Below are 24,194 nucleotides of genomic sequence, written 5' to 3' on the forward strand. Positions count from 1 at the left end.
GAGTCGGAAGTCATGCCTTTTACCCGTCTCTCCCGCCCGCGCCGGCCCGCGGGGTGGCTTCCGCTTCCGGGTGGCGGTTCTCTGTGGCGCGCCGTTGAAGCGAAGGGGTCGCCATGGAGCTGACGGGCGAGTACGTCGGGTGTGACGGCGAGCCCCGGCGGCTGCAAGTGTCCTGTGAGGCGTCGGGCGACGCGGACCCTCTCCAGAGCCTGTCGGCGGGTGTGGCCCGGATGAGGGAGCTGGTAGCCGAGTTCTTCGGGCCCCTCGTGGAGCAGCGGGACGCGCAGGGCGTGACGGCAGATCCGGAGGACGCCGAGGAGGGTGAGCGCGGGGCGCCGGGGTCTCCGGCTGTGTGAGGGAAGGGCTGGCAGCCTTGGCACAGCGAGTCTGGCCGGCCGGCCGGCGCGGGCGAGCAGGAAGGCTCGCATCTGAAAACGGTTGGCCCTCTCTGCCCCGCGTTTTCCACGACTCTTCCTTCACCTCAGCCAGAAGAGCGTGGCGAGCGTTTGCCTGGGGGCTGGACAGGGAGCCGGGTCAGCCCGACGCCTCCCGTCTTGCGGGGCGCGGAGGACTGAGACCCGCAGAGTGGAGCCTGGGGGCGTGGGGGGTGGGCTGGGCTGGGGGTCTGCAGTCGCTGCTAGCTGGAAGGAAGACCTAAGGGGCGGCCCGTGGCGCCAGTGGGGGGGAGTCTTCCCCAGGTGTGAAATTAGAAACCTGTTTGGCACAGCGGGCACAGCTTCGGAAGGTCGAGACCGACTGTGTCGTGGGGAGTCTTAACCCTCAGAGGGTCCTTTCTCGAGTCTGTTTTTGAAAGTATAAGGGGGTTTCGGTTTTGCTGTGTGGGTGTGGGTGTGTGTTTTAAAGTCACCGATAGTCTCATGCGTGCATGTAATGCGCTGTGGTCATTTTCTCCTTCTCTTTCGTCCCCTGCTTGAACCATTCCCGATGACACACACACACACACACACACACACACTCACACATACACACACACACACACACACACACACACACACACACACACACACACGCCGCTTTCTTTTCTGCCTTCCTTTTTGTTGTCTCTCACTGAGTTTAAGGTTCTTTGTATGAGAAGGGGTGGATGGTTATTTACTGGAGCAAGGGCAACTCAGCGGTGACTACACCACAGAAGAAAACGTCAGCTCCTCCCCCAGCACCCATTAACTGTCAAAAACTCCTCCGGGCGGGATGGGACCCAATGAGCCCCTGTTGAGGTTGCCGTCTCGTTCAGGTAACCACAGTTGTTGCCCCTGTGTCCGAGCCATGTCATGGTCAAAAGAAAGTTTCACCACAGCCATTCCCTTCCTCTAGCCCCTACTATCATTCACCCCCTCTACTGTTGTAGAAATAAACTGTTAGTTTTTTGGGTTTTGGTTTTTTTTTTAACAAGGTGGATGTTTTGCCTGCCGCTTACTTGTGTCTGTGCACCACTGCTCTATGCAGTGTGCTCCGAGGCCAGAAGAGGGCATCAGAACCCCTGCAGGCAGTGGTCTTAACCACTGATCTCTCCAGCCCCAACTCTGTTAATAGAAGAAAAAAAAAAATTGTAGACAGTGTCACAGGGTACCACTGGTTGGCCTTGGATTAGACCAGGTTGACTTTGAATTCGCAGAGATCTGCCTGCCTCTGCCTCATCAGTGCTGGAATTAAAGACATGCACCACCAAACCTGACCTTTGTTAAATTTTATTTTTAATCTTGAACACAAAAGAGATTTCATTACTCTGAGCTAAGGAGTCAGTTCTTCTACAGAGGAGATTAAACTGTACTGTTCTTTATAATAGGGTTATTGACTGTCATTAAGAAGAACAGTAAGTAAAATCTGGGGATGGTTGTGGTGCACACCTTTAATCCCAGCATTCGGGAGGCAGAGGCAGGCTGTGAGTTAAAGGCTAGCCTGCTCTACTGAACGAGTTCTAGGACAGCTAGGGTTACATAGAGAAATCCTGTCTTGAAATAATAATAATATTATTATTTAATAATAATAATTTAAAATAATAATAATAAAGTATTAGCTAGGTGCATTGGTCAGGGTTCTCTAAAGAAGCAAAACCTATTGATAGAATATCTTTGTTAGAGTGCCCTTACAGCCTGTGGTCTGAATAGTCCAACAGTGGCTTTCTCCTTACAGAAACACCAAGGATCCAGTAATTGTTCAGTCTCTGAGACTGGATGCCTCAGCATTCCTAATCTGGTGCTGGAGTCCCAGCAAAGTAGGTTATAACACCAGCAAAGAGGTGTCTCAGGAATAGATAGATGAACTTGCTAGTCAGAGTAAGGGCAAGCAGGCAAAAACTATAGTACCCCAGTTACACCACTAGTTCTCCAAAGTTAATTGGAAATATGTTTATACCAAAACTCAATAATTGTAGTAGCACTGTTCATTAATAGCTGTGAAATCAAAATAATACAACTGCCCATCACCAGAGTAAAACATGAGCATTCTTTTAATTGTTGAATAGTATTCATTGTGTAGAATAAAGTATTTGGCTGGGGAGATTGCTCAGTGGGTAGAGCTGCACAAGCATGGGATTGTGAGTTTGGCTTCAAGAACCCATGTACTGCCATGTGCCCATAATCCTAGTGCTCCCTGCTCCCTGCTCCCTGCAGTGAGTTAGGGAATAGAGCCAGGAAGCATAGTGTATGCAAAGATACATTACCCCCCCCCTTTTTTTGTTTGTTTGTTTGTTTTTTAGGGGGGATCAAGACAGGGTTTCCCTGAGTAGCATTGGCTGTCCTAGAACTCACTCTGTAGACCAGGCTGGCCTTGAATCAGAGAGCCAGCTGTCTCTGCCTCCCAAGTACTGGGACTGCAGGTGTGCACCGCCACCACCCAGCTGAGATGCTTTCTTAAAGTGGAAGGTAAAGACCTACAATGAGTTTGTGACCTCTGTGTGTGCTATGGTTTGTGCATACACATCACATATACACACAGAGGAGTGAAGTGTGGATCCATGCTACAACAGTAATGAATTCTAAAACAGTAAGTCTGGCACAAATGGCTACACATTCTATGTTTCTTTCCATTTATATGAGATGTCTAAAATAGGCACATCCATAAAGGTAGAAAGTAAATTAGTAGTTCTAAGAATGAGAGGAACAAATTTTGGAAGTAATTAACATATTTCAGAATTAGTGGTGATGGTTAGGGAGCAAGTGAATATTCTTTTTTCCCCCTTGGTTTTCCAAGACCCTGATTCTCTTTATAACAGTTCTGGCTGTCCTGGAATTCACTCTGTAGATCAGGCTGGCCTCAAACTCACAGAAATCTGTCTGGCTGTTTCCCAAATGCTTCGATTAAAGGCATTCACCACCACCCAGCACAAGTCAATGTTCTGAAAACTACTGAGTGAGGTGTCTATGTACAGAAGTGAATTTTTTGGAGAATGAGTTAAATCTCCGAACATAAACTATAGAAAAGAAAGGTTTTTAATTCTGATTAAATTTAATTCCTGAAAGTGGTAGTGATTTTGGTTTTTATTTGGAGGAAGAGGTGTTGTTGTTTAAGACAAGGTCTTTGTATATAGCCCTAGCTATCCTGGAACTCACTATTACAGACAAGCTGGCCTTGAACTCATAGAGATCCAACTGCCACTTCCTCCCATGTGCTGTGATGAACAGTGTACACTTCTTTTGTTTTTGAGACAGTGTCTCACTATGTGGCCCTGGCTGGCCTGGAATTTAACTATGTAGATCAGGATGACCTTGAATTTACAAAGATTCGAATGTATCTGCTGTGAGTGCTGAGATTAAAAGCCATCACACCCAACAAATTTCTGAAGTTTTTAAAAATTCATTTATTATTTTGTGAGTATGTGGGTACCATGTTACATGAATAGAGTTGGTTCTCTCCTCAACCTTACATGGGTTCCAGTGATTGAACTCAGGTCACCAAAGTTGTAGTATATTCACTTTTACCCGCTAAGCCATCCTACTGGCTCCTGAAATTTATAAAATGTTAAGTTATGCATGCATACTTTTTTAGTCTCCAAAGGGAAGTGGTCTCATATCAATCACGTTACCTGTTTCTTTTAACCACTAAACATGTCATACGACAAACATTTATTTTAAAAGGTGATGATGAAGATGATACAGAAGATGAAAAAAACATTGGTAGCAGAACTAACTCAGATGGACCATCTGCAAAACGACAAAAACCAGCATCTTAGCAACAGTTTTTATGAAATTAAGACTGCTACTAAGTTGAGTGAGATGTTGTATATTTGTAATCCCAGCTACTTCAGAGACTGGGGCAGGAGGATTGAAAGTTGGAGCCTGGCTTGCAATATATGTCAAGACATTGCTTCAAATAAAAGATCAAGACATCGGAACACCCCTATTTCCTGATCTTCATGTGCTAGTACTTGCAGAAGACCTGTGCTCTAGTTGGGGAACTCATTTATTTTCTCTCATTGGAAAAAGTTTGTCACAAAGAAAACTTCCTGTTTCTAACAAAGAAAAGTACAATAAATGTTTGGGAATGAAGTCTTGTTTTCTCATTCCAAAATACAATGGAACCATTCATAATAGATAAAATCTAAATCGTCAGATTTTTATGTTTGTTTGCTCTTTTAAAGTGATCACTGGAGCCGGGAGGTTTGGTGGCACATATATTTAATACCAGCACTCACTCAGGAGGCTGAAGCAGGAGGATCTCTGAGTTCGAGGCCAGACTGGTCTAGAGAGCAAGTTACAGGACAGGCAGAGCTACACAGATAAAGACTGTCTTGAAACAAAACAACAACAACAGAAAAATTAAAAATAAAAAAGATAAAATGTGTGGTGATATCTTCTTTCACAAATAAAGCCTGTCTGGGGATCAGAGAAGGAACAAGCCACGGCACACCTTACCGCCTAAGCCTCTCCACAGAGCAGAGAGCAATTTTCTGCTTGTCCCTGCTTATATACTGTTACTGCCCAGCTATGTCACTTCCTGCCTGTCTGTACAGCCCTCCAGACCTTTATGGTTAGCTAGTGGCAAGCTCCATTCTCTGACCCCCCAGACAGGCTTTATTTGTGCAAGAAAGATATCACCACAAAATGACCAGCTGAGCAGTGGTGGCACATGCCTTTAATCCCAGCACTCAGGAGGCATAGGCAAGTGGATCTCAGTGAGTTTGAGGCCAGCCTGGTCTACAGAGTGAGTTCCAGGACAGCCAGGACTGTTACACAGAGAAACCCTGTTTCAGAAAACAAAACAAAATTAAAATACAATGACCATTGACTCACTGGATGGTAGTGGGCATGCCTTTACTCTCAGCACTTGGAAGGCAGAGACAGGCAGGATCTTCCAAACTGGAGGACAGCCTAGCCTGGTCTAGGACAACCAGGGCTACTCAGAGAAAACCCTGTTTTGAAAAACAAAACAATTACCATTGAATCAAATAGTGTGTATCTACATCTTTTTGCTTTTATAAAAACTGCTTGTCAGCCATGTAGTGGTGGTGCACACCTTTAATCCCAGCACTCGGGAGTCAGAGGCAGGCGGATCTCTGTGAGTTCCAGGCCAGCCTGGTCTCCAGAGTGAGTGCCAGGATAGGCTCCAAAGCTACACAGAGAAAACTCTGTCTCGAAAAAACCAAAAAGAAAAAAAAAAAAACAGCTTTATTAAGGCTGGAGAGATGGCTCAGTGGTTAAAAGCACTGACTGTTCTTCCAGAGGTCCTGAGTTCAATTCCTGGCAACTACATGGTGGCTCACAACCACCTTAAGTGAGATCTGGTGCCCTCTGCTGGCATGCAGGCAGAAAACTGTACACATAATAAATACATTGATTATAACTTAGATATTTCCTGTAGGCATATTGTTTTATTCAAAAAGGAACTGTCGAATAGTTTTAAAATATAAATTCCTAAAATATATTGCATGTGTTCCTTTTCTGCTACCTATCAGTGGAACTAGAGTGATTTTTACAGTGTGTCTTTCCCAATTTTGACAGTTGAAATGCAACAAGTACCTAATGAAATTAGAGTAATTCTTTTAATTATAATATAGCTATTTTGTTTTGAGACTGGGTCTTACTGTGTATGTGACCTTCACTGACCTGGAATTCACTACATAGCCCAGCTGGCTTTGAACTTGCTGTATCTTTCTTCTGAGTGTTGGGGATCACAGGTGTGTGCAACCATGCCTAGCTTTTAGTTTTGAGACAGGGTTTTGCCATGTGAAGTTTGATCTAGAACTCGCTGGTGTAAGCCAGCCTGTCCTCAAACCTATGATCTTCCTGCCTCCACATCCTAGGTGCTGGGATTATACACATATTCTAGGCCTCATAGAATCTTAGATGTCACAAATCAAAATGGCTTACTCAGAGATTCATTGAATCTCAGAATAGTATTTGCCTTAGGTTACAGAGCCAACCATTGTTTGTGCTAGTTTACATATGTAGCTTTTGAGGCTGGGGTTATATCCTTTGATGGTAGTAGAGTGCTTGTCTAGCATGCACAAGGCATGGGTTTGCACCAGTACCTCAAAATGAAGATGAAGATAGTTTGTAGGGCTAGGAATATGGTACATTTGCTCTGTGTATGCTTTTCTTTTTAAGGATCTCACTAGGTAGCTCAGTTAGTTTGGAACTTGTTCTTAGACCATGCTGGCCTTGAACTCAAGACTATCTGTCTGCTCTGCCTCCTGAGAGCTGTATACTAACATACATGCACAGCTGCAAATTGCATATTCTTTTTTTGTTTTTTTTTTTTTTGGTTTTTTTTTTGTTTGTTTTTTCGAGACAGGGTTTCTCTGTGTACCTTTGGAGCCTAGGCACTAGCTGTGGAGACCAGGCTGGCCTTGAACTCACAGAGATCCGCCTGCCTCTGCCTCCCAAATGCTGGGACTAAAGGCGTGCACCACCAACGCCCAGCGCAAATTGTATATTCTAATACCTGGAATTACAGTTGATGTTACTAAGGACACTCGGTTTACATGCTTTACATTTTAAAAATGTTTTCCTTGGAGCATGGGCATTCTACTAAGTAAGCACTCTTAGGTAATTTCAACTAGGAAAAATTACTAATGGCCAGACATTCTTACATGTTTAATGATTCTAATATTCAGATATCTCTAGGTTTAAATAATCCTGTAAAGAAAAAACTTGCCTATATATAATTTAAAATAGTATATTTTAAATAGTTTAAATTGAGGGAGCTAAAGAGGTGGTTCAGTAGTTAAGAGCACTGGCTACTCTTACAGAAGACCTGGGTTCAATATCCAGCACCCATATCCAGCTCACAACTCTGTAACTCCAGTCCTGGGGATCTGACTCGTGGTGCACAGATACACCAGGGTTAAAAAAAAAATAATTTAAATTGATAGCTCAGCTTGCTCCTAAAATGTGTATATTTTCTTCTTTGTTTAATAAATGTATTATAAAGACATTTCAATATAGTATTTGTGCTTATATAGTGTTTTGAGGTTCTGGATTGTAGGTTTGAGGGATATTTTATTTTTATGTTTTTTGGGTTTTTTTTGAGACAGGGTTTCACTTTGTAGCCTCACTTGTCTCAGAACACTTTGTAGATCAGGCTGCCTCTGCCTCCCAAGTACTGGGATTAAAGGCATGTGCCACCACCACCTGGCATTTTTATTTGGTTTTAATAGTCATTCTAATACTCTTACTACTGACATTAGCCAGAGTCAAGCAGAACAGTACTAGCTTTTGAAAACAGCTCCAACTTTTTATTTTTGTACAGAAAAGTCAGCTCTCACGTTTGTTCCTAAAAGTAAGCCGATCATGAGCCTTAGATGAATAATCTAAAAGGTGAAACAAGGAATTCTAATGAGAGATACCGGGCTGGAGAGATGGCTCAGAGGTTAAGAGCACTGGCTGCTCTTCCAGAGGAGGTCCTGAGTTCAATTCCCAGCAACCACATGGTGGCTCACAACCATCCATAATGAGATCTGGTGTCCTCTTCTGGCATGGAGGCAGAATATTGTATACATAATAAATAAATAAAATCTTTTTTAAAGGGGGAGGAGGGAGAGAGATACTTTTTCTTACAGAAATTCCTCCAGCCCTCGGGAGGCAGAGGCAGGTGGATCTCAGTGAGTTCGAGACCAGCCTGGTCTACAAGAGCTAGTTCCAGGACAGCCTCCAAAGCCACAGAGAAACCCTGTCTCAAAAAACCAAAAAAATAAAAGAAATTCCTAAACCACATCTCTGTGAGTTTGAGGCCAGCCTGGTCTACAAATCAAGTTCCAGGAAGGCAGGACTGTTGTTACACAGAGAAACCCTGTCTCAAAATGTAAAAGGAAGGAAACAGGGAGGGACAGAAGGAAGAAAGGAAGAAAGGAATGCCTAAACAGTATTTATTATTTTAACTCTAGGGCCCAGATCCACATTTTTGTAATAGGTTATAGTTGCTTGGCTGTGGTATTAGGACATTTAAAACACTAGGGAAGAATTTACCATGGATACAAACATAGGGGCATGCATGGTGATGCACACCCACAGTCTTACCACTTGGGAAGCAAAGGGAAGGATCTAAAGTACTAAGGCTCCATGCAAGGCCAAATGACTTCTCACCCACCCTACCCTTGCTCAGGTGTGCCCTCCTTTTTTTCCAGACAGGTTCTCTGGCTGACCTGGAACTCTCTGTAGAGCAGGCTGGCCTTAACTCTCAGAGCTCTGCCTACCCTTGCCTCCCCAACACGCGCACACACACACACTCCATGTTGGATTTACAGCATGCTGTGCATGTTGCTTCTCTCTCATCCTAATACGAGAGGATTCGTAGTCTGTAAGGTTAAGATATCTTTATTTAGATAAACACCAACCAAATGCAAGCCAGAGTGTGCCAGGGGCAGCAAGGCAGGGAGGCCAGAAAGAAGGGGCTCCCATGTGCCTTGCTGCCCCTTAAACCCTATCACGAGTCATCCTGACTTCACCTTGACCATGCCCTGACAGGCGTGGTCAGGCACACCTGTAGCCAGCTTCTAGCAGGCATGGCTTACACTGTCCCCTACACTCATCCTTTAGGTTTCAAGTTAAACATCTTCTCTGGGATGTATTTAATTTTTCCTTGAGAAGGTCTGTATCCCCTGTCCAATTGCAACTTCCATATAGATTAGGAGAACTGGGCCAAGTACAGAGTAGGATACCATCAACTAAAGAAGAGTAGAAGTTCTAGACTAATATATATGCCTAGGCTTAAGTTGTTTTAAACCAGTGTGTTATCTTCCAAGTATAAAAATACTGTCATAAAAATACTGTAACTATTCTAGTTCTCTTGTGACCTTTGGGATCAAAATTGCTCTATTTAAAGTTGTGGTCCAGGAAATAGTGAATTCTAGAAATAAACTGTTTAAATCTTAAAAAGTGGCAGGTCACATTGAGATATCAATAGGCCACAGAGTACAGTTTTAAATAGAAATTTACTCTGGCCAAGATCCTGGTGGAGGTGGTAGTTGTTCACAAGTGCTTTCTAGATAGATCCTGGTACTGGAACACAAGGGACTGAAATTGTGGTGTGTAGTCTGAAGTACTTTGTACACATTGGGTGGTTTAGGAAACTATAATTTTCATGACTGAAACAAATTTATTGAGGGCTCTAGCCGTCCACTTAATAAAGAAAACATTGCAAATGGTTTTTTTCTCAACAACACTAAGGGAAACCACAAGAACTCAAAATAAAAATACATTGAGGGAGAGTTTAATCTTGGCTGTGAATCCTGAGAGCTAAAAAAGCTGGATTAAACTGGAACACATGATAGATTAGGCCACACACTTAATAGTAGATACTAGCTTTTGGCTTTGCTCTCTAGGGAGAATGAATTAGATTGGTTTTTACAGTATAACAAGAGAAGTACGCATTCATAAGTATATACTCAACACCTAACATGTACCAGTTACTTTTGTAAGCATAGGGCCCATCACAATACAGGACAGAAATCCAAGATTTTGAGGAAGTGCAGATGTGGCCCTGTGAGGATAGCTAAGTACTGTAGGGAAAAGTCAGACTAGGAAGAATGTTTGCTTTCAATTAGGCAGTTAGAGTCTCACTAAGGTGACATCTGAGCCATAGTCTGAAGAAAACACAGAGTACAAAGGCCCTGGAAAAAAATTATTGAAATGTTCCAAAGTCAAGAGTCAAGACCACTGGAGCCAGGCAAGGAAACACGTCTGTAATCCCAGCACTCTGGAGGCAGAGGCATGAGGAGCCTAAGTTTAAAGTCAGCCTGGGTTACATAGTATGAGACTTCAGAAAAGGAAAAGATTAGTGTGGCTAGAGTAGAATTTACAAAGAGCAGTGGGGAATGACATGAAGTGCTGATTAGGAATTCTTTGACATGGGGGTTCTCTGTGTGGCCTCTGGCTTTCCTGGAACTCGCTCTGTAGATCTGCTAGCCTCACTCAAAGATCTGTCTGTTTCCCTCCTGAATGCTGGGATTAGAGGTGTGTGCCACCACGCCCAGCCATAGACAGGGTTTCCAATTTGACTTGTAGCTGAGATTGTCCTTGAACTGGCCTTCCTACCTCTTCCCAAAGTGCTGGATTGCAGGCATGTGGCACAATTGACACTAGACTTGAAAAACAGGTTTTGTTAAAATTGACATTGACAGCTTGGTTTTAGAAAGATTAAATTTCATGAGCCTGCGAGTAAATACATGAAGTGTAGGCATGCAAGTGATCCTAGCTGCTTGGGAAGTTGTTCAAGACCATCCAGGGTAACCTAGGGAGATTCCACTTTAGAAAGCAAAAACAAGTAGGTGGTGGATATTCAAGTAAGACTCTGGAAAAGGGGACTTAAAACCACAAGACTGGACGAAATGACAGACAGCCTAAGAAGAGAACTGAGGCATACCAACATGTAGAGTTGGAGGAGATCCCCAAAAGAATTCATCAAAGCAGCAGCAAGCAAGCAAGAGGAAGATGAAAAACCAGAAAATTATCTAGAACTGAGCCACTTAATATATGCAGCTCCTGGCCATTTGTGGCTGCTTCTCTTGGCTCCTGGTTCCTGAATGAGAAGGCAGCTAAGGAACATCCATCACTAATGATGGTGCTGACCTAAAAGCCAGCTGGAGAAAGTAAAGGATGAGGTGTCAGAAACTCTTCAAAAAGTAACTCTAGAATCAAGACCTGGTCTTTGGGTTTGGGTTTAATGGTCACCAGTGAGCAGTTTTGGCAAAAGTCTGAGAGAAGTATATTCAGAACAACCCAGGGAAGATTTGATATCAAGAAAATGTAGATAAAATTTGCAAATGAGCTGGGCGGTGGTGGCTCACCCCTTTAATCCCAGCACTCCGAGGCAGAGGCAGGAGGATCTGTGAGTTCGAGACTAGCCTGGTCTACAAGAGCTAGTTCCAGAACAGTCTCCAAAGCCACAGAGAAACCCTGTCTCAAAAAACAAAAAATTTTAAAAATGCAAATGACTCAAGTGAACTTTCTACGGAACATTTGCTGTTACTGTTCCAAGGATAAGCACAGCTCTAACTTAAATCTTCTGTGAATGCTACGTTAAAACACCATGGATGACCAGTTCTTTTCAACCCTAATGGAAGCATCTGAAATATTTAAGACAAAATGATCTGGGGCCACACCTCTGGGACCTTGACATTATTTTTTTTCCCCACCACTTTACACCAAAATACATGGTGATTTCCAACCACAATCCAAAGTCGTGTAGGACTTCATGTGTGGGAGGATTTGTAACATGGTGGTGCACACTTGATAAAAGGATGAATGATGAAGTCTCACAGTAAGTGCTTCTGCCAGGAATTCAGGGACTGAAGATGCTAAGTCGTTAGCACTGAGTATTTAACAAGAGACTGACACTACCCATGCCATAAAAACAGGAGCAGCGAGTTACTCGTATAAGCACTTTATATCATGACTCCACCAAAAACAAACTTTGTATTCCTCTTAAAGATAGTAAAATAGAGTCAGATTCTATACTTGAGAGATTTTTACTTTAAAACTAGAACATCTCCTAAGTCAAAAGTGTGTAATGGTGAATAAAGTGCCATAGAGATTTCTATAGTTATCTGTGCCTGCCTGCACTTTTGAAAAACAATAAAGTATTTCAATGAAAACCTTCAGTGGATTGTGTGTTTTCAGGTGGGATTGCAAATAAAATGATAGCACTGCTGGTAAAGTGCTTGCAGAATTGTTTGTGTGAAAAACCCCACATTTTTTGTTTTGTTTTTTTAAAGGGTGTTGGGGAGCCAAGCTATGTGGTCCCAGTGGTGACTGGGATCCCTGGGTCTCACTGGCTGGCCAGCCTAGCCACTTGGTGAGCTCCAGGCCAATGAGACCCTGTCTCCAAAACCAAAGTGGATAGTACCAGAGAAAACACACCCATGGTTGTCCTGTGCCCTCCACATATACACACGCTATGGCACCTGGCCTCACAGAGAGATAAGTAAATATAACTTACATAAGAGCAGATTAACCTTGTAAGCTAAATATTAATAATTAATTACACTTGGAAATATTGTAATAATTCTACTTGAAAAGTAATTAAAATAATTTTCCTTACAAATTTAAAATATCACCTAGGTGTTGTGGCACATGCCTTTAATTCCTACAGAGGCCGGCAGCTGAGTTCAAGGCCAACTTGGTCTACAGTGTGAGTTCCAGGGCAGCCAGAGCTATACAGGGAAACCCTATTGTGACAAAATGATATTTCTTTAAAATATTGCTACTTCAATACTAATAAAAAGGGAAACACTAATTTTTCTGTAAGTACAGAGCCATGAAGCCAGATATCCTGGGTTCAAGTCTTAGCTCTTCTGAAGATTTTGCTGTTTTAAGATAGGATCTCACTATGTAGAATAGACTCAGAGATCCAGCTACCTCTGCCTCCCAAGTGCTAGATGAAAGGCATGTGCTACCATGTACCTATGGCTCTTCCAACTAACATGGCTCTTCCAGTTAGTTGCCATTTCCATGTACAGGTTATTATCCCTGCATGCTTCAGAGTCCTGTAAAATGGCACTCGTGCCAGTATAACGCCTGCCTCAGGAATGGAGGAGTGGAGGAGTTAATATAGAAGGCTTCTAAAACATTTCTGCAACATGCCTACCAAAAGCACTCAAAAGGTGAAACTGATTCACAGAAATAGGTGTCAAAACTTTTTCCCTGGAGCACTGAAGATAATATAGCAAAAGATGTATTATTTCAGCAACTAAATTGAGTTGGTTTTGTTGGTTAATTGAGACAGGCTCTCTCGGTATCCCTGACTGTCCTACAACTCTATGTAGACCAGGCTGTCGTTGAACTCAGAGATCACTGCCTCCCAAGTGCTGGAACTAAAGTCGTGTGCATGCTTTTAATCCCAGCACTCCTGGAGGCAGAGACAGGCAAATCTCAGTGCCAGCCTGGTCTACAAAGTGAGTTCCAGGACAACCGGGGCAGTTATATAAAGAAATGGGGGGAGGGGTTGATCTAGGCATGGTGTTGCATGCATTAGTCCTCCACCCCCCAGGTGAATCTCTGATTTCAAGGCCAACCTGAGTGTCAGGACAGCCAGAAAATGTCTTTAAAAAAAATAAGGTTTGCCATGGAAATCTTAGCCTCTCTTCTCAAATACAGCATAAAATGGGGTTCCGAAAAGCCTCTGGGACTGTGGTTACATCCAAGTGGTTGAGAGTTGGCTAATATGAACAAGGGCCTGAGTTCAATCTCAAGCAACACAAAAAGCAGAGACAGCTTGCAGATGTACAAACTGAGAAAAACTTTCACTAATACTCGTTTCCATTTTCCGTATGAGTCAATAGGCAGTATACACAGATAGTTGCCATAAGTACATAGCATGGGGTGGTGTGTCAGTGGTGAGAAGCAGGCGTCAGCTGATTACCCGGCTTTGCTGCTCAGTAACTGACCCATGGTAGCTGCTTTTCTGCCTCCTGTTCCTCGGCTGCAAAGCACAGGTAATAAAGTGCTGCTAGCTCATAGGGTTGCTGTAGCTTAGGAGTAAAGACCCATGGTTATTAAAATACTGTGAAATGTTTTAGTATTATCATCACTGCACACCCTGATCTCACCCAGGAACAGTCTCTTCAGTGGTCTGTACTGGCACCAGGCACAGATGTTAAAAGTGCAGAAGGTACAAGGATCACGTCCATGCAGCTGCTTTAGGGCCCAACCTTGGGTTAGAAAAGAATGAGAAAGATGATGACAAAGACCAGACTAAATTACCTAGTCTCATCTTCTGTATGTTATTTCAGGACTTTCAACCATTTAATCTGTTCAGTTCCTACCTAGTTTTTAAAAGATTAGTGGTTTAGGTAGCCATTAACACCCCCCCCAAACAAATTCTGTGTATCTAAATAGCCATCATGGCTGGGAATGTAATTCAGTGGTAAAAGTACAAAAGGCACCAGTTGGTGGTGGCACACAACTTTAATCCCAGCACTTTTGGAGGCAGAGTTCCAGAGACCAGCCTGGTCTACAGATGAAGTTCCAGGACAGCCAGGGCTACACAGAGATACTCTGTCTTGAAAAAAGCAAACAAAAGCAACACACAAAAAAGGCTTGGGTTCAACGCCTCCCCTGCAAAAAAAAAAAAGCCCAGAATGGTGGTAGCCACCACCTCAGTAATTTTAGACCCATCCCTTTTAAGCCGAAAGCAAGAAAGTAGTTAGCTCCAGCAGGATGAATTAGTGTCTTAGTCTGAAGAATTTTAAAGCAAGTCAAGTAATTGTATAAAATTTAAATTTTATGATCATGGCCAGACCTTTTTACACTAAACACAATGGAAATATTGTTTTCCCCAACGGAAAAATTTCTGAATCATACTATGTTGCACATAGACTAGAAATAAAAATTCAGGTACTTTTTCAAGTTTCTAAAGATTGCAAATAACAACCCACTGTTTTACTTCCAAAATCTGAAGTTATTAACATGATTCTGTGGTACTGTTTCTCAGGCTTTACCTAAAAAGTCATTATTATTCAGATAAAGTAGTCCTCTTGTCACATTTTTTAAGTCTCTGTTCCACCACAACTTCCTGAGATTTGTGAAGAAACTGTAGTCTTGTGATCAACCTCCATAATGTAATGGCAGTCTTGTAATCATAGGGACAAAACGGTGACCGGCTTTATGTGTCAATCAGTTGTAGTCTGCTGATCTGATTGGAAGCCTTCACAAATGCCTGGTGGCGATTGCAGAGAACTGCCAAGCATATGGGGATAATACAGTAGCCCACTGTTTTGGGATCAGCTCTTGTACAAGAATAAAGGAACAAAAACATCTGTAAGTATGGTATCAGAAAAATAACTGTCCACAACCAAAAGGGCAGGGAAAGTAACCGAGCTTTCAAGGAGTGTGTCCATGTGGTTCCTTCCCGAGGCTCTTCAGGGTGCTGCTGAATGTGTTCCAAAGCCAGCCTGTTGTAAGTCTCATTGATTTCAAAAACATAGTAGAATGCTGCTGCGCTTGCTAGCAAATACAATCCCACTCCAATCCATCCCATCCGCTGGCGGAAGTTCATCATTCTCCATGCTCTGTGCCTTCAATGTAAACACAGGAAAGTACAGTTAGGGTCTAGTACTGTTGCCGTGGCAACTATTGCCAAGTGCACTTGATTTAAATTCGAGTTCTGAAAAGCACCAGCATGTTTAAGATTTAACAGCTGTAAACAACTTACAGGTGGTTGTTTTATATAACAATTGTGAGCACGTAAAAATACTGGTTTCAGTATATATTGAGTGCTGCTATTTATGTAAACCCTACAGAGTGAATGAATCATCACATGTTGTCTGAGTAGACACAAGTACACCTTCATTTCAGATCATGGGGTATCTAGTTTCCCAGGACATTGCACTTGACAGTTGAAATGCTTTCTGACTTAACATTTATTACTTCAGACAGTAACACTGGGATCTACTCGTTAAAACCAATGTCGAAGCCCCCAAGACGGTAACTCAAACACTTACAATGGTCCCGAAAATCTTCCTGTTCCCCCAGCAAGCGTGCAAGAGTCACTCGGTTCTGAATAGTCGGGTGCCTTTGGCATTTCAGAACAAGCCACCTCAAGAGAAACCCTCCGGGTCGCGCTGCTCGGACAGGGTGAGCGCCGCCGGCGGGAGCACGAGCTCGTAGTGATTAAGCTCAGCGTGACTGCGGCTGGTCACGCGACGGCGGGCCCCATCGCCCTCTGGAGCCCCAGCCGGGGGAAGCCACCTAGAGAGGCTCGGCCGCCGGGGTCTCGGGGCGGCCGGCGGGCCCGCCCCCCGCAGCAAGTGCTCGGCGCCCGGGCTGAGCAGGCTGCACCAGACCTGGCCCGCGGAGCCTGGAGCGTGGCAGCCGGCGCAGCGCCGGGCCAGCCTGACAGCCGAGCCGAGCAGCCCCGGGTCTCACCTTCCCGTCCGGAGTGGCCCGCCCGCTCGCAATCCCGGATGCCGCCGCGGTCGGAGCTTCCGTCTTGGGCCGGAAGCGTGCTCCCGTCTGTCGTGACGTCAGGCTGTCTCCACTGCGCCGCCTCCTACCGCCTCAGACGGGGGCGGTTGTCTGGTCCCTGAGGCGTTGCAGCGTCGCTGTCCTGCCCTCGGCGGGTGAAGCGGGCTCCCCCTTCTTTGCCCCCCAACCGAGCTCAGGACGTGGTCCCCGGGTCTCGGGTGAAGCCCTGAAAGGTCAGACGCCTTCCCTTCCCCGGGAGCCGCGCGGCGCGTCTGTGCGAGCGGGCGAGCCGGCGGTCCTCAGGCCCGCGGTGGTCTGTGGGCGTGGGAGGCGGGAGGAGCCGGCTGCTGTGGCGGCACACCGGGAACTTACATGGGTGCTCTGTCTTCTCAGGCTCCTGCACCTCGGCGCAGACTTGAAGAGACAAGTGCGCGCATCACTGCGAGTGGCGGCGGCACGCGGGACGAACTAGGACTTAAATACGCTGGCACCATGACGCTGAGGCTCTTGGAAGACTGGTGCAGGGGGATGGACATGAACCCTCGGAAGGCACTATTGGTTGCTGGCATCCTCCCGACCTGCGGAGTGGCAGACATCGAGGAGGCCCTGCAGGCTGGCCTGGCTCCCCTGGGGGAGCACAGACTGCTTGGGAGGATGTTCAGGAGGGATGAGAACAAGAATGTAGCCTTGGTGGGGCTTACAGTAGAGACTAGCAGTGCTCTGGTTCCCAAGGAGATACCTGGAAAGGGGGGTGTCTGGAGAGTGATCTTTAAGCCTCCTGATGCTGATAATGAGTTTTTATGCAGATTAAATGAGTTTTTAAAGGGGGAGGGCATTACGATGGGTGAATTGACCAGAGTTCTTGGGAATCGAAATGGCCCTCTCAGACTAGGCCAGGGCATGATCCCTGAAATTCGAGCCCCCATGTTGGCACAGGCATTAGATGAGGCTCTTAAGCCTACCCTGCAGTATCTGAGGTACAAAAAGCTTAGTGTATTTTCAGGCAGGGATCCTCCAGGACCAGGAGAAGAAGAATTTGAATCTTGGATGTTTCATACTTCTCAGGTAATGAAAACATGGCAGGTGTCTGATGTAGAGAAAAGAAGGCGGTTGATAGAGAGCCTAAGAGGCCCAGCGTTTGAAATTATTCATGTTCTCAAGATAAACAATCCTTTCATTACAGTTGCAGAATGCCTGAAGACCCTTGAGACAATATTTGGGATTATTGATAATCCTAGGGCATTGCAAGTCAAATACCTTACTACTTACCAGAAGGATGGTGAAAAGCTGTCTGCGTATGTTCTAAGGTTAGAGCCTTTATTACAAAAATTGGTACAGAAAGGAGCAATTGAGAAAGAAGTTGTGAATCAGGCCCGCCTAGACCAGGTCGTTGCTGGAGCAGTCCACAAGACAGTTCGAAGAGAACTTGGACTGCCAGAGGGTGGCCCAGCCCCAAGTTTACTTCAGTTACTTGCACTGATAAATGACAAGGAGGCAGCAGAGGAGGAGGAAGAGGTCCTTCGTCAGGCCGAATTAGAAGGGTATTTCACTTGACCCAAGACTGGCAAGGATGTCATGATGAGCAGAACATGATGGAAGAATTCATATCAGTGATCAGCCCATTCCCACTTGTGCTGCCAAAGTAGCTTACCCTTTGTTGTGTTCACCTTATTGAATGTCTCCCTAATGTATTACTGACATGAACAATGTCATTCTACACTGATAATTAAATCAAAAGATGAGTCATTCTACTAGTGCAGTGTCCTAGGAGGCAAACAAATTCACTTGCACGTGTAATAGTCTTATGTGACCATATTATTGGTAATTGATAGTTTTCAAGTGTTGCCCACATTTATGGTGAAGACCCTGAGCCAAGGCTGGCTAAGATAGTCAGGGTATATATATCAGTTATTGATTCTGTGCGATCAAAAAGCACAATTGAATGCTGAGGTTAAGTCTACAACAGCTATCTTTAGGTTTATGATGTATCTGATGTGTTGTCAAAGTGTCTGGTTCTAAATATCATTTTCTTGATGTTATAATATTGAATAAATAAAGAAATGCTAGTAATAAAATGTTGGGTTTTATCTTTCTATACTTTGGGGTTCCAAAATACATTTCCCCACAAGACAGGGTCTCTGTGTAGCCCTGGCTGTCCTTGAACTCACTCACTCTATAGACAAGCCTCAAGCTCAGATCTGCCTTTCATCTGCCTCTCCAGTACTAGGATTAAAGGCCAAGTACCATACCACCCAGCTTAAAAAAAAAAAAAAATCAGGAACCAGACTGTACACAGATTATGGCAAGTAGTAGACCCAGCTACATCACTACTGAATTTGGAAGGGAAAGATGAGGTTTTATCTGTTTTTCTGATCCTAAAAGTCTTGTAAAATATGCCAGGCTGTAATACCAGCATTTAGCATGCAGGGGCAGTAGCCGGAAGATTGGCCTTTTAAGGCCAGTCCAAACTACATAGTGAGACACTGCTTCCAAAGACAAAATTCTGTACATTGGGAAACTCAATTCATACCTAGGGAGATGGACACATGCCTAAGATGAAACAAGTAGCAGTGAGAACTGTTCTCTTTCTTGCATGGTTGGTGTTCTTTCCACTGCCAGGGAAGAAGCAGTGCCGAGGGAGGGAGCTCCCTCAAGAAGCAGGACCAGACTCAGTCAGCATGCATGTATGTAGTCCTCATTGCACTGGAGTGCAACAGATACTCTGAATTAGCACACATGGTCAGTTCCCATAAATTCTCCCACTACAGAATGGCATTTGGACTCTTGGAAGCTGTGATCCTGCCCTTGTCTGTGTGGTGGTTTAGGACTGTCCTACAGGTCACTCATTTGCTGTCTCAGTTGTGAGAAACGCTACATTTTGTTATGTAGACTCATGAGTGTTAATAAATGCTGCACCTCTCCTGTATGTGAGACCCTGAGCTGGGAAAGTAAACTGTACAGGGTAAATCCTGCCCTGACGTTGGACATGCCCTTGGCCGGGAACTGAATACCAGCTGAAGACCATATGTTCCAAGAACCTTTGTCCTCTCCCCACCTCCCATTTAATGAATGCGTTGAGGCGAAGAGAAGTAACTTATCTAGGTTTTACAAGTAGTAATGTGACCACCACCCCACACACATACATCCCCCCTCCCCACCGTTGGGTCTTTTTATTCTGGGTAGGAACCATGGATAGAGACCTTTAAGTGCTCGTCTTTGACAGCTTTGATTTTCCAGTGTCTGACAGTGGTAGCACAGACAGGTGGGAAAGGCAGACGGTGCCCCCTAGTGCTGCGGCTCTTGTGAAAGCCCTTAAGCTGGACCCTTGAGCATTTAACAACAGCTCTTTTCTTGTGCAGCCTCTAGTAATCAGACCCTTTGTTCTAACCTACAAAGTTACGGTATAGGCGCCTCTAAAGTGGCACAGCAATTGTGTAGACCTAGAAAGTTGGGATTCCTTAGCCCTTGGCAGAGGCCAGCCTTAAAGCTCACAGGCCGCAGAGTGTCTGAGACTTGTAAAATCACACAAGCTCTCTGGAACCTCCAGTGGCAAGGGCCTGCAATTCTTTTCTGGCTCTTTCTTTACAGCCTTTTGTCCATCTCTGCCTCTTCGCTATCGAAGCAGCCAGACAGGTTGCCATTTTCCTGGCTTTGCCTGCTACTCCACTATCCGCTCTTGCTGCCACTCTTCTGTCTTGGTACTATCATCTTAGCCCCACAGCTACTAAAAACAGGCAAGAGGAGGATACTCGAGAATCTCCATTGGGGGAAGCAGCACAAAGGGGTGTCTCTTCGTGACTCAGCAAGTGAGCTAGCTCAACAGCCTGCTTACATAGGCAGAGGAAGAGTGTTTACGCCAGTTTCAGAAAAGCTCATGTCAATGAAGGACTGTTTGCACCAATCACAGCATTGTCCTTGTAACACCAGCCGTGGCAGTCACTGCCAAGCTATCAGAGAAACTGTCCTTCCTGAAAATGGTTGCAGGGTTATCTAGGGTTCACTGAGGTTGTGCTAGCAACCATCTGGTAGAAGCTGAACCAGTCTTGGCTGAGGCTTCACCTTCAGGAGGTGGAGCAATCAATCGACTGCGACTGTGTAGTATTTTTCAAGGTGTCCATGGAATGTTCAAAACATTGATGTTGTCAATAGGATAGTCTGACTGGCTGTTTGGCAGTCCTTTAGCTCAAAGCAGCCAAGACAGCAAGGGCAAGACCAGCAATTGGTGATTAAGGAGTCAAATTGCCCCATCAGTGCAAGTGTTCACAATGAAAAAAAGAACTAAAATTTAACTGATTTTACCAGCACTTTAACCTGCTGAGTGCTCTCACAGACTCCTTTACCAAAGCGACAGGTCAGGATTTCCATCCAGACTGCCCACTGCCAGAGTCCTTGATCTTTCTTTTGCATAAAGATTTATTCTTATGTTATGAGAGCTTTGCCTGCAAGTATGGATGTGCATCATATTTGTGCAGCTCCTATGGAAGCCAGAAAAGAGAGTGATGGGACCCCCCAAGGCTGGAGTCACAGAAAGTTGTGAGTCTCCATATGAGTGCCAGGTACTCTGCAAGAGCAGCCAGTGCTCTTTGTTTTGTTTTGTTTTGTTTTATCGAGACAGGTTTTCTCTGTGTAGCTTTGGAGCCTATTCTGCACTCGCTCTGGAGACCAGGCTGGCCTCGAACTCACAGAGATCCGCCTGCCTCTGCCTCACGAGTGCTGGGATTAAAGGCTTGTGCCACCAACGCCCGAAGCCAGTGCTCTTAACTGTTAAGCCATCTCTACAGCCCTCAGAGTCCTTTATCTTAATCTGCTCTGCTCTGTTTTATCTTGTTAACTTCTTACAGGATCATGTCCCCCCCCAAAAAAAGTGTCCATTTTACAGACAGGAAGCTTAAGGTTCAGGAAGATTCAGTGCCAGGAGGAATGGGACACAGTCTGACTCCAAAGAACTTTTCTTCGAAAAAAATTTTAAAAAGCTTTCTTTGGTGCATGGGTGTGCACCACAAGTGTGTGCCCTGTGCCTGCAGAAGCCAGGAGAGAATCGTGTAACTCTGGAACCGGAGTTACTTAGATTATTTGCTGCGTTTGGATGCTAGGAAGGAATGTGGGCCTCTACAAGAGCAGCAAACCCTCTTACCAGCTGAGCCGCCTCTCCAGCCCTCAGACAGCTTTTCTTCAGGTCCTCTGCACGAAGCTGGCGAATTCTACATAAGGGAGAGAGAGAATAAAAAAAGGTTTATATTTATGAAGTTGAAAAATATTAAATGCACATATGCTCTTTTAAACTGCTAGCTGTTTTAGAAACACAAAGGCACGCAAATGCAAAGTTGACGGAATAGGACCTGAAGGGGAAATTCTTTTGTTTAAAAATAAGTGCTCAAAGAAATTCGAGAAAGGTGGCATGTCAGCAACAGAGCAAACATCACAGCGCCAGCCAGTTATAACCTGAAGTAAATAAATACCTGTGAGGGGCGATGCTGATGTCGATAAAGACTGAGTAAATAACTATGGGAGAAAAGATAAATCTTTACAGAAGATCTCCAAATAATTCTTGTGGCTACTTCACCCTTTAGGAAGTGTGTCAGTTCTTGTGATAGAACACTGTGCCAGAAGCGACTTGGGGGAGGGGCGGGGGGTGGGGAGCAGAGTGTTTTTGTTGTTAGTTTGTTTTGGCTTATAGGTCCAGAGGGAGAGTCCATGATGGCAGGAGGGCTTGCCAGCAGGCGGCCGGATCAGGACGCAGACTGGTCAGTTTGTCATGCAGGAAGTCCAGAGAGCTAACAGGAAGCAAGGCTACAAACCCTCAGAGTAGGTCCCCCAGTCAGCATGCTTCCTCCAGCCAAGTTCCGTACTATTCCTCTAAACAGTGTCATCAACTAGGAGACAAGTGTGCCAACACCTGCGACAATAGCGGACAGATGTCATTTAGACCACCACAGGAAGCAACGTTTGTCATGTTCCTTTCCCTTGGCACCTAGGCTCAACTTGGTGGCTTCATTCTAAGGATGAAGAGTATGGAAAGGGACAACAGTAACTTTTTATGGAAAGACCTGGCAAACGCTGCCTTGGCACTAACATCAGTGATAGCACTGTGATGCAGCGAGGACCCTTGGTGCAATGCAATGCGGTAAAGTCATAACCCCGGGCTAATGATGACAAACGCACCCAGAAAAGCCCCAGCTGAAGAAGTTTCTTAAAAGTACTGAAAAACTACCCCAAACCAGGGGTGAATAAGGAGTCACGGTAACTACATATAACGTGGCATCCTGGAACAGACCTTGAACACATAAAGGACACTAGTGAGAAAATTAAACCTGGAGCTGAGGAAATGGCTCAGTTGCTAAGGGCACGTGTTGCCTTTTCAGAGTTCCTGGGTTTGGCTCCCGGCACCCACAGGGTGGCTCACAACCATCCATATCCCCAGCTCCAGGGGATCCAATGCCTTCTAACCTCCGTGAGCACCAGGCATGTAAAGATTCAGGCACTATGCTGGCCTGCCCTGTCACCTGGCAGAATGCACTCAGGCAGTACTCTGGTCAGCCCAGGGTTCCAGGGTTCCGCAGTTTGCACTGTACTTTGCACACAGGTGCAAAGGACCCCTTTAAAAGATAGACCCCTCCTCCTCCTGCCCATTTACACCTCTCTTTCCTGCTATTCCCCTGGAGCAGACAGGACTTTCCTGTCTCCCTTTTCTGTCCTCTCTGTCTCTGTGTCTCTTTACCTCTTGTCTCTTTCCTCCCCCACTCTCCCCCTTTCTAAAAAAAATTACTCACTAAGCTCTGTCTGCCTAACATGTTTGTCCCGCCTTGGTCTTCCTCACCTGCCACGGAATCCAGAAAGGTTCCCCTTGGACTTTATCCTAACAAGGCATGCATGCGATGGACATGCATACATGCAGGCAAAACACTTATGTGCGTAAATAAATCTAAAAAGATCCAATCAGAGGCCTAAATGCCCTAGCTAGATTTTCTGTTGCTGTTTCGGGGCTTTGTTTTCATTTTTCGAGACAGGTTTCTCTGTGTAACAGCCCTAGCTGTGCTGGAACTCTCTCTGTAGACCAGGTTGGTCTCAAATTCACCGAGATCTGCTGCCTCTGCCTCCTGAGTGCTGGAATTAAAGACGTGCGCCACCACCACCCGGCCTCTATAGCTGTGATAAACATGATCAAAAGCATTTGGGGGAGGAAAGAGCTTATTTATAGGTTACAGTCAGTCATCAAGGGAAGCAGAAAACAAACTCAAGGTAGGAGCTTGAAGTAGAAACCATAGAAGGCGGCTGCTTTACTGGCTTGCCTTCCAGTGCTCGCTCAGCTTGCTTTTTTATACAAGCCAGGACCATCTGCCCAGGGAAGGCACCCAGCACGATGGGCTGGGTCTTTCCACATCAATCATCAAGAAAATGCGTTCATAGACTGGCCAGTCTGATAGGGGCATCTTCTCAATTGAGGTTCCTCTTCCTAGATGAATCTAGTTTGTGTTGAGTTGACAAAAATGAATCGGCCCACTAATAGCAGTGTATCTTTTTTTTCCTCGAAGGACATAAATGGTAATTGGTAGGGAACGCAGGTGAGTATGTAAGAACTTGGCACTGTCTTTGTGTCTTTTCTGTAAGTTTATTTTATTTAAGATTTACTTATTTATCATGTACACAGTGCATGCCAGAAGAGGGCACCAGATCCCATTACAGATGGTTGTGAGCCACCATGTGGTTGTTGGAAATTGAACTCAGGACCTTTGGAAGGACAGTCAGTGCTCTTAACCCCTGAGCCATCTCTCCAGTCCCTTCTGTAAGTTTAAAACTTAAGTAAAAGGTAAAAGCCGGGTGTTGATGGCGCATGCC

The 24,194-nt window shown here is 44.9% G+C and overlaps 3 protein-coding genes across 7 annotated transcripts; 2 read left to right on the forward strand and 1 right to left on the reverse strand.

Annotated features, from left to right (window-relative positions):
* The first annotated feature begins 51 nt into the window (after positions 1–51).
* LOC113836166 (EKC/KEOPS complex subunit GON7-like) lies at positions 52–4,505 on the forward strand. The gene is made up of 2 exons (XM_027419173.2): positions 52–321; positions 4,095–4,505. The coding sequence occupies exons 1-2, from the start codon at positions 114–116 to the stop codon at positions 4,187–4,189; spliced, it is 303 nt and encodes a 100-aa protein (XP_027274974.1). The 5' UTR covers positions 52–113; the 3' UTR covers positions 4,190–4,505.
* On the forward strand, positions 184–18,433 carry Moap1 (modulator of apoptosis 1). 3 transcript variants are annotated; one of them, XM_027419171.2, is made up of 3 exons: positions 16,449–16,591; positions 16,752–17,423; positions 17,542–17,682. In XM_027419171.2, the coding sequence occupies exons 2-3, from the start codon at positions 16,851–16,853 to the stop codon at positions 17,554–17,556; spliced, it is 588 nt and encodes a 195-aa protein (XP_027274972.1). In that variant the 5' UTR covers positions 16,449–16,591; positions 16,752–16,850; the 3' UTR covers positions 17,557–17,682. The 3 variants fall into 3 exon arrangements, with proteins under 3 accessions (XP_027274971.1, XP_027274972.1, XP_027274970.1); XM_027419170.2 differs by lacking the exon at positions 16,449–16,591 and adding an exon at positions 184–321 and having other exon boundaries at positions 16,752–18,433; XM_027419169.1 differs by having other exon boundaries at positions 16,752–18,433.
* Positions 9,515–16,455, reverse strand: Tmem251 (transmembrane protein 251). Of its 3 annotated transcripts, XR_003486145.2 has the most exons (3): positions 15,896–16,313; positions 14,894–15,469; positions 9,515–14,104 (listed from the first exon to the last, which is right to left on the reverse strand). XR_003486145.2 is itself a non-coding variant. In XM_027419172.2 (2 exons), the coding sequence occupies exon 2, from the start codon at positions 15,451–15,453 to the stop codon at positions 15,058–15,060; it is 396 nt and encodes a 131-aa protein (XP_027274973.1). In that variant the 5' UTR covers positions 15,454–15,469; positions 16,320–16,455; the 3' UTR covers positions 14,656–15,057. The 3 variants fall into 3 exon arrangements, 2 of the variants coding, with proteins under 2 accessions (XP_027274973.1, XP_035301456.1); XM_027419172.2 differs by lacking the exons at positions 9,515–14,104; positions 15,896–16,313 and adding an exon at positions 16,320–16,455 and having other exon boundaries at positions 14,656–15,469; XM_035445565.1 differs by lacking the exon at positions 9,515–14,104 and having other exon boundaries at positions 14,656–15,469.
* Positions 18,434–24,194: the final 5,761 nt, after the last annotated feature.

The sequence above is a fragment of the Cricetulus griseus genome, chromosome 5 (assembly GCF_003668045.3).
Source record: "Cricetulus griseus strain 17A/GY chromosome 5, alternate assembly CriGri-PICRH-1.0, whole genome shotgun sequence".
NCBI lineage: Eukaryota > Metazoa > Chordata > Mammalia > Rodentia > Cricetidae > Cricetulus > Cricetulus griseus.

What these genes read in the sequence shown, in the direction of transcription:
- LOC113836166 (XM_027419173.2), top strand. Translation starts at nt 114, where the DNA reads ATGGAGCTGACGGGCGAGTACGTCGGGTGTGACGGCGAGCCCCGGCGG. An exon ending in TCCGGAGGACGCCGAGGAGG is followed by an intron (nt 322 to 4,094) that starts GTGAGCGCGGGG and finishes TTATTTTAAAAG; the next exon opens with GTGATGATGAAGATGATACA.
- Tmem251 (XM_035445565.1), bottom strand. Translation starts at nt 15,975, where the DNA reads ATGCCAAAGGCACCCGACTATTCAGAACCGAGTGACTCTTGCACGCTT. An exon ending in GGAAGATTTTCGGGACCATT is followed by an intron (nt 15,470 to 15,895) that starts GTAAGTGTTTGA and finishes TTTACATTGAAG; the next exon opens with GCACAGAGCATGGAGAATGA.
- Moap1 (XM_027419170.2), top strand. Translation starts at nt 16,851, where the DNA reads ATGACGCTGAGGCTCTTGGAAGACTGGTGCAGGGGGATGGACATGAAC.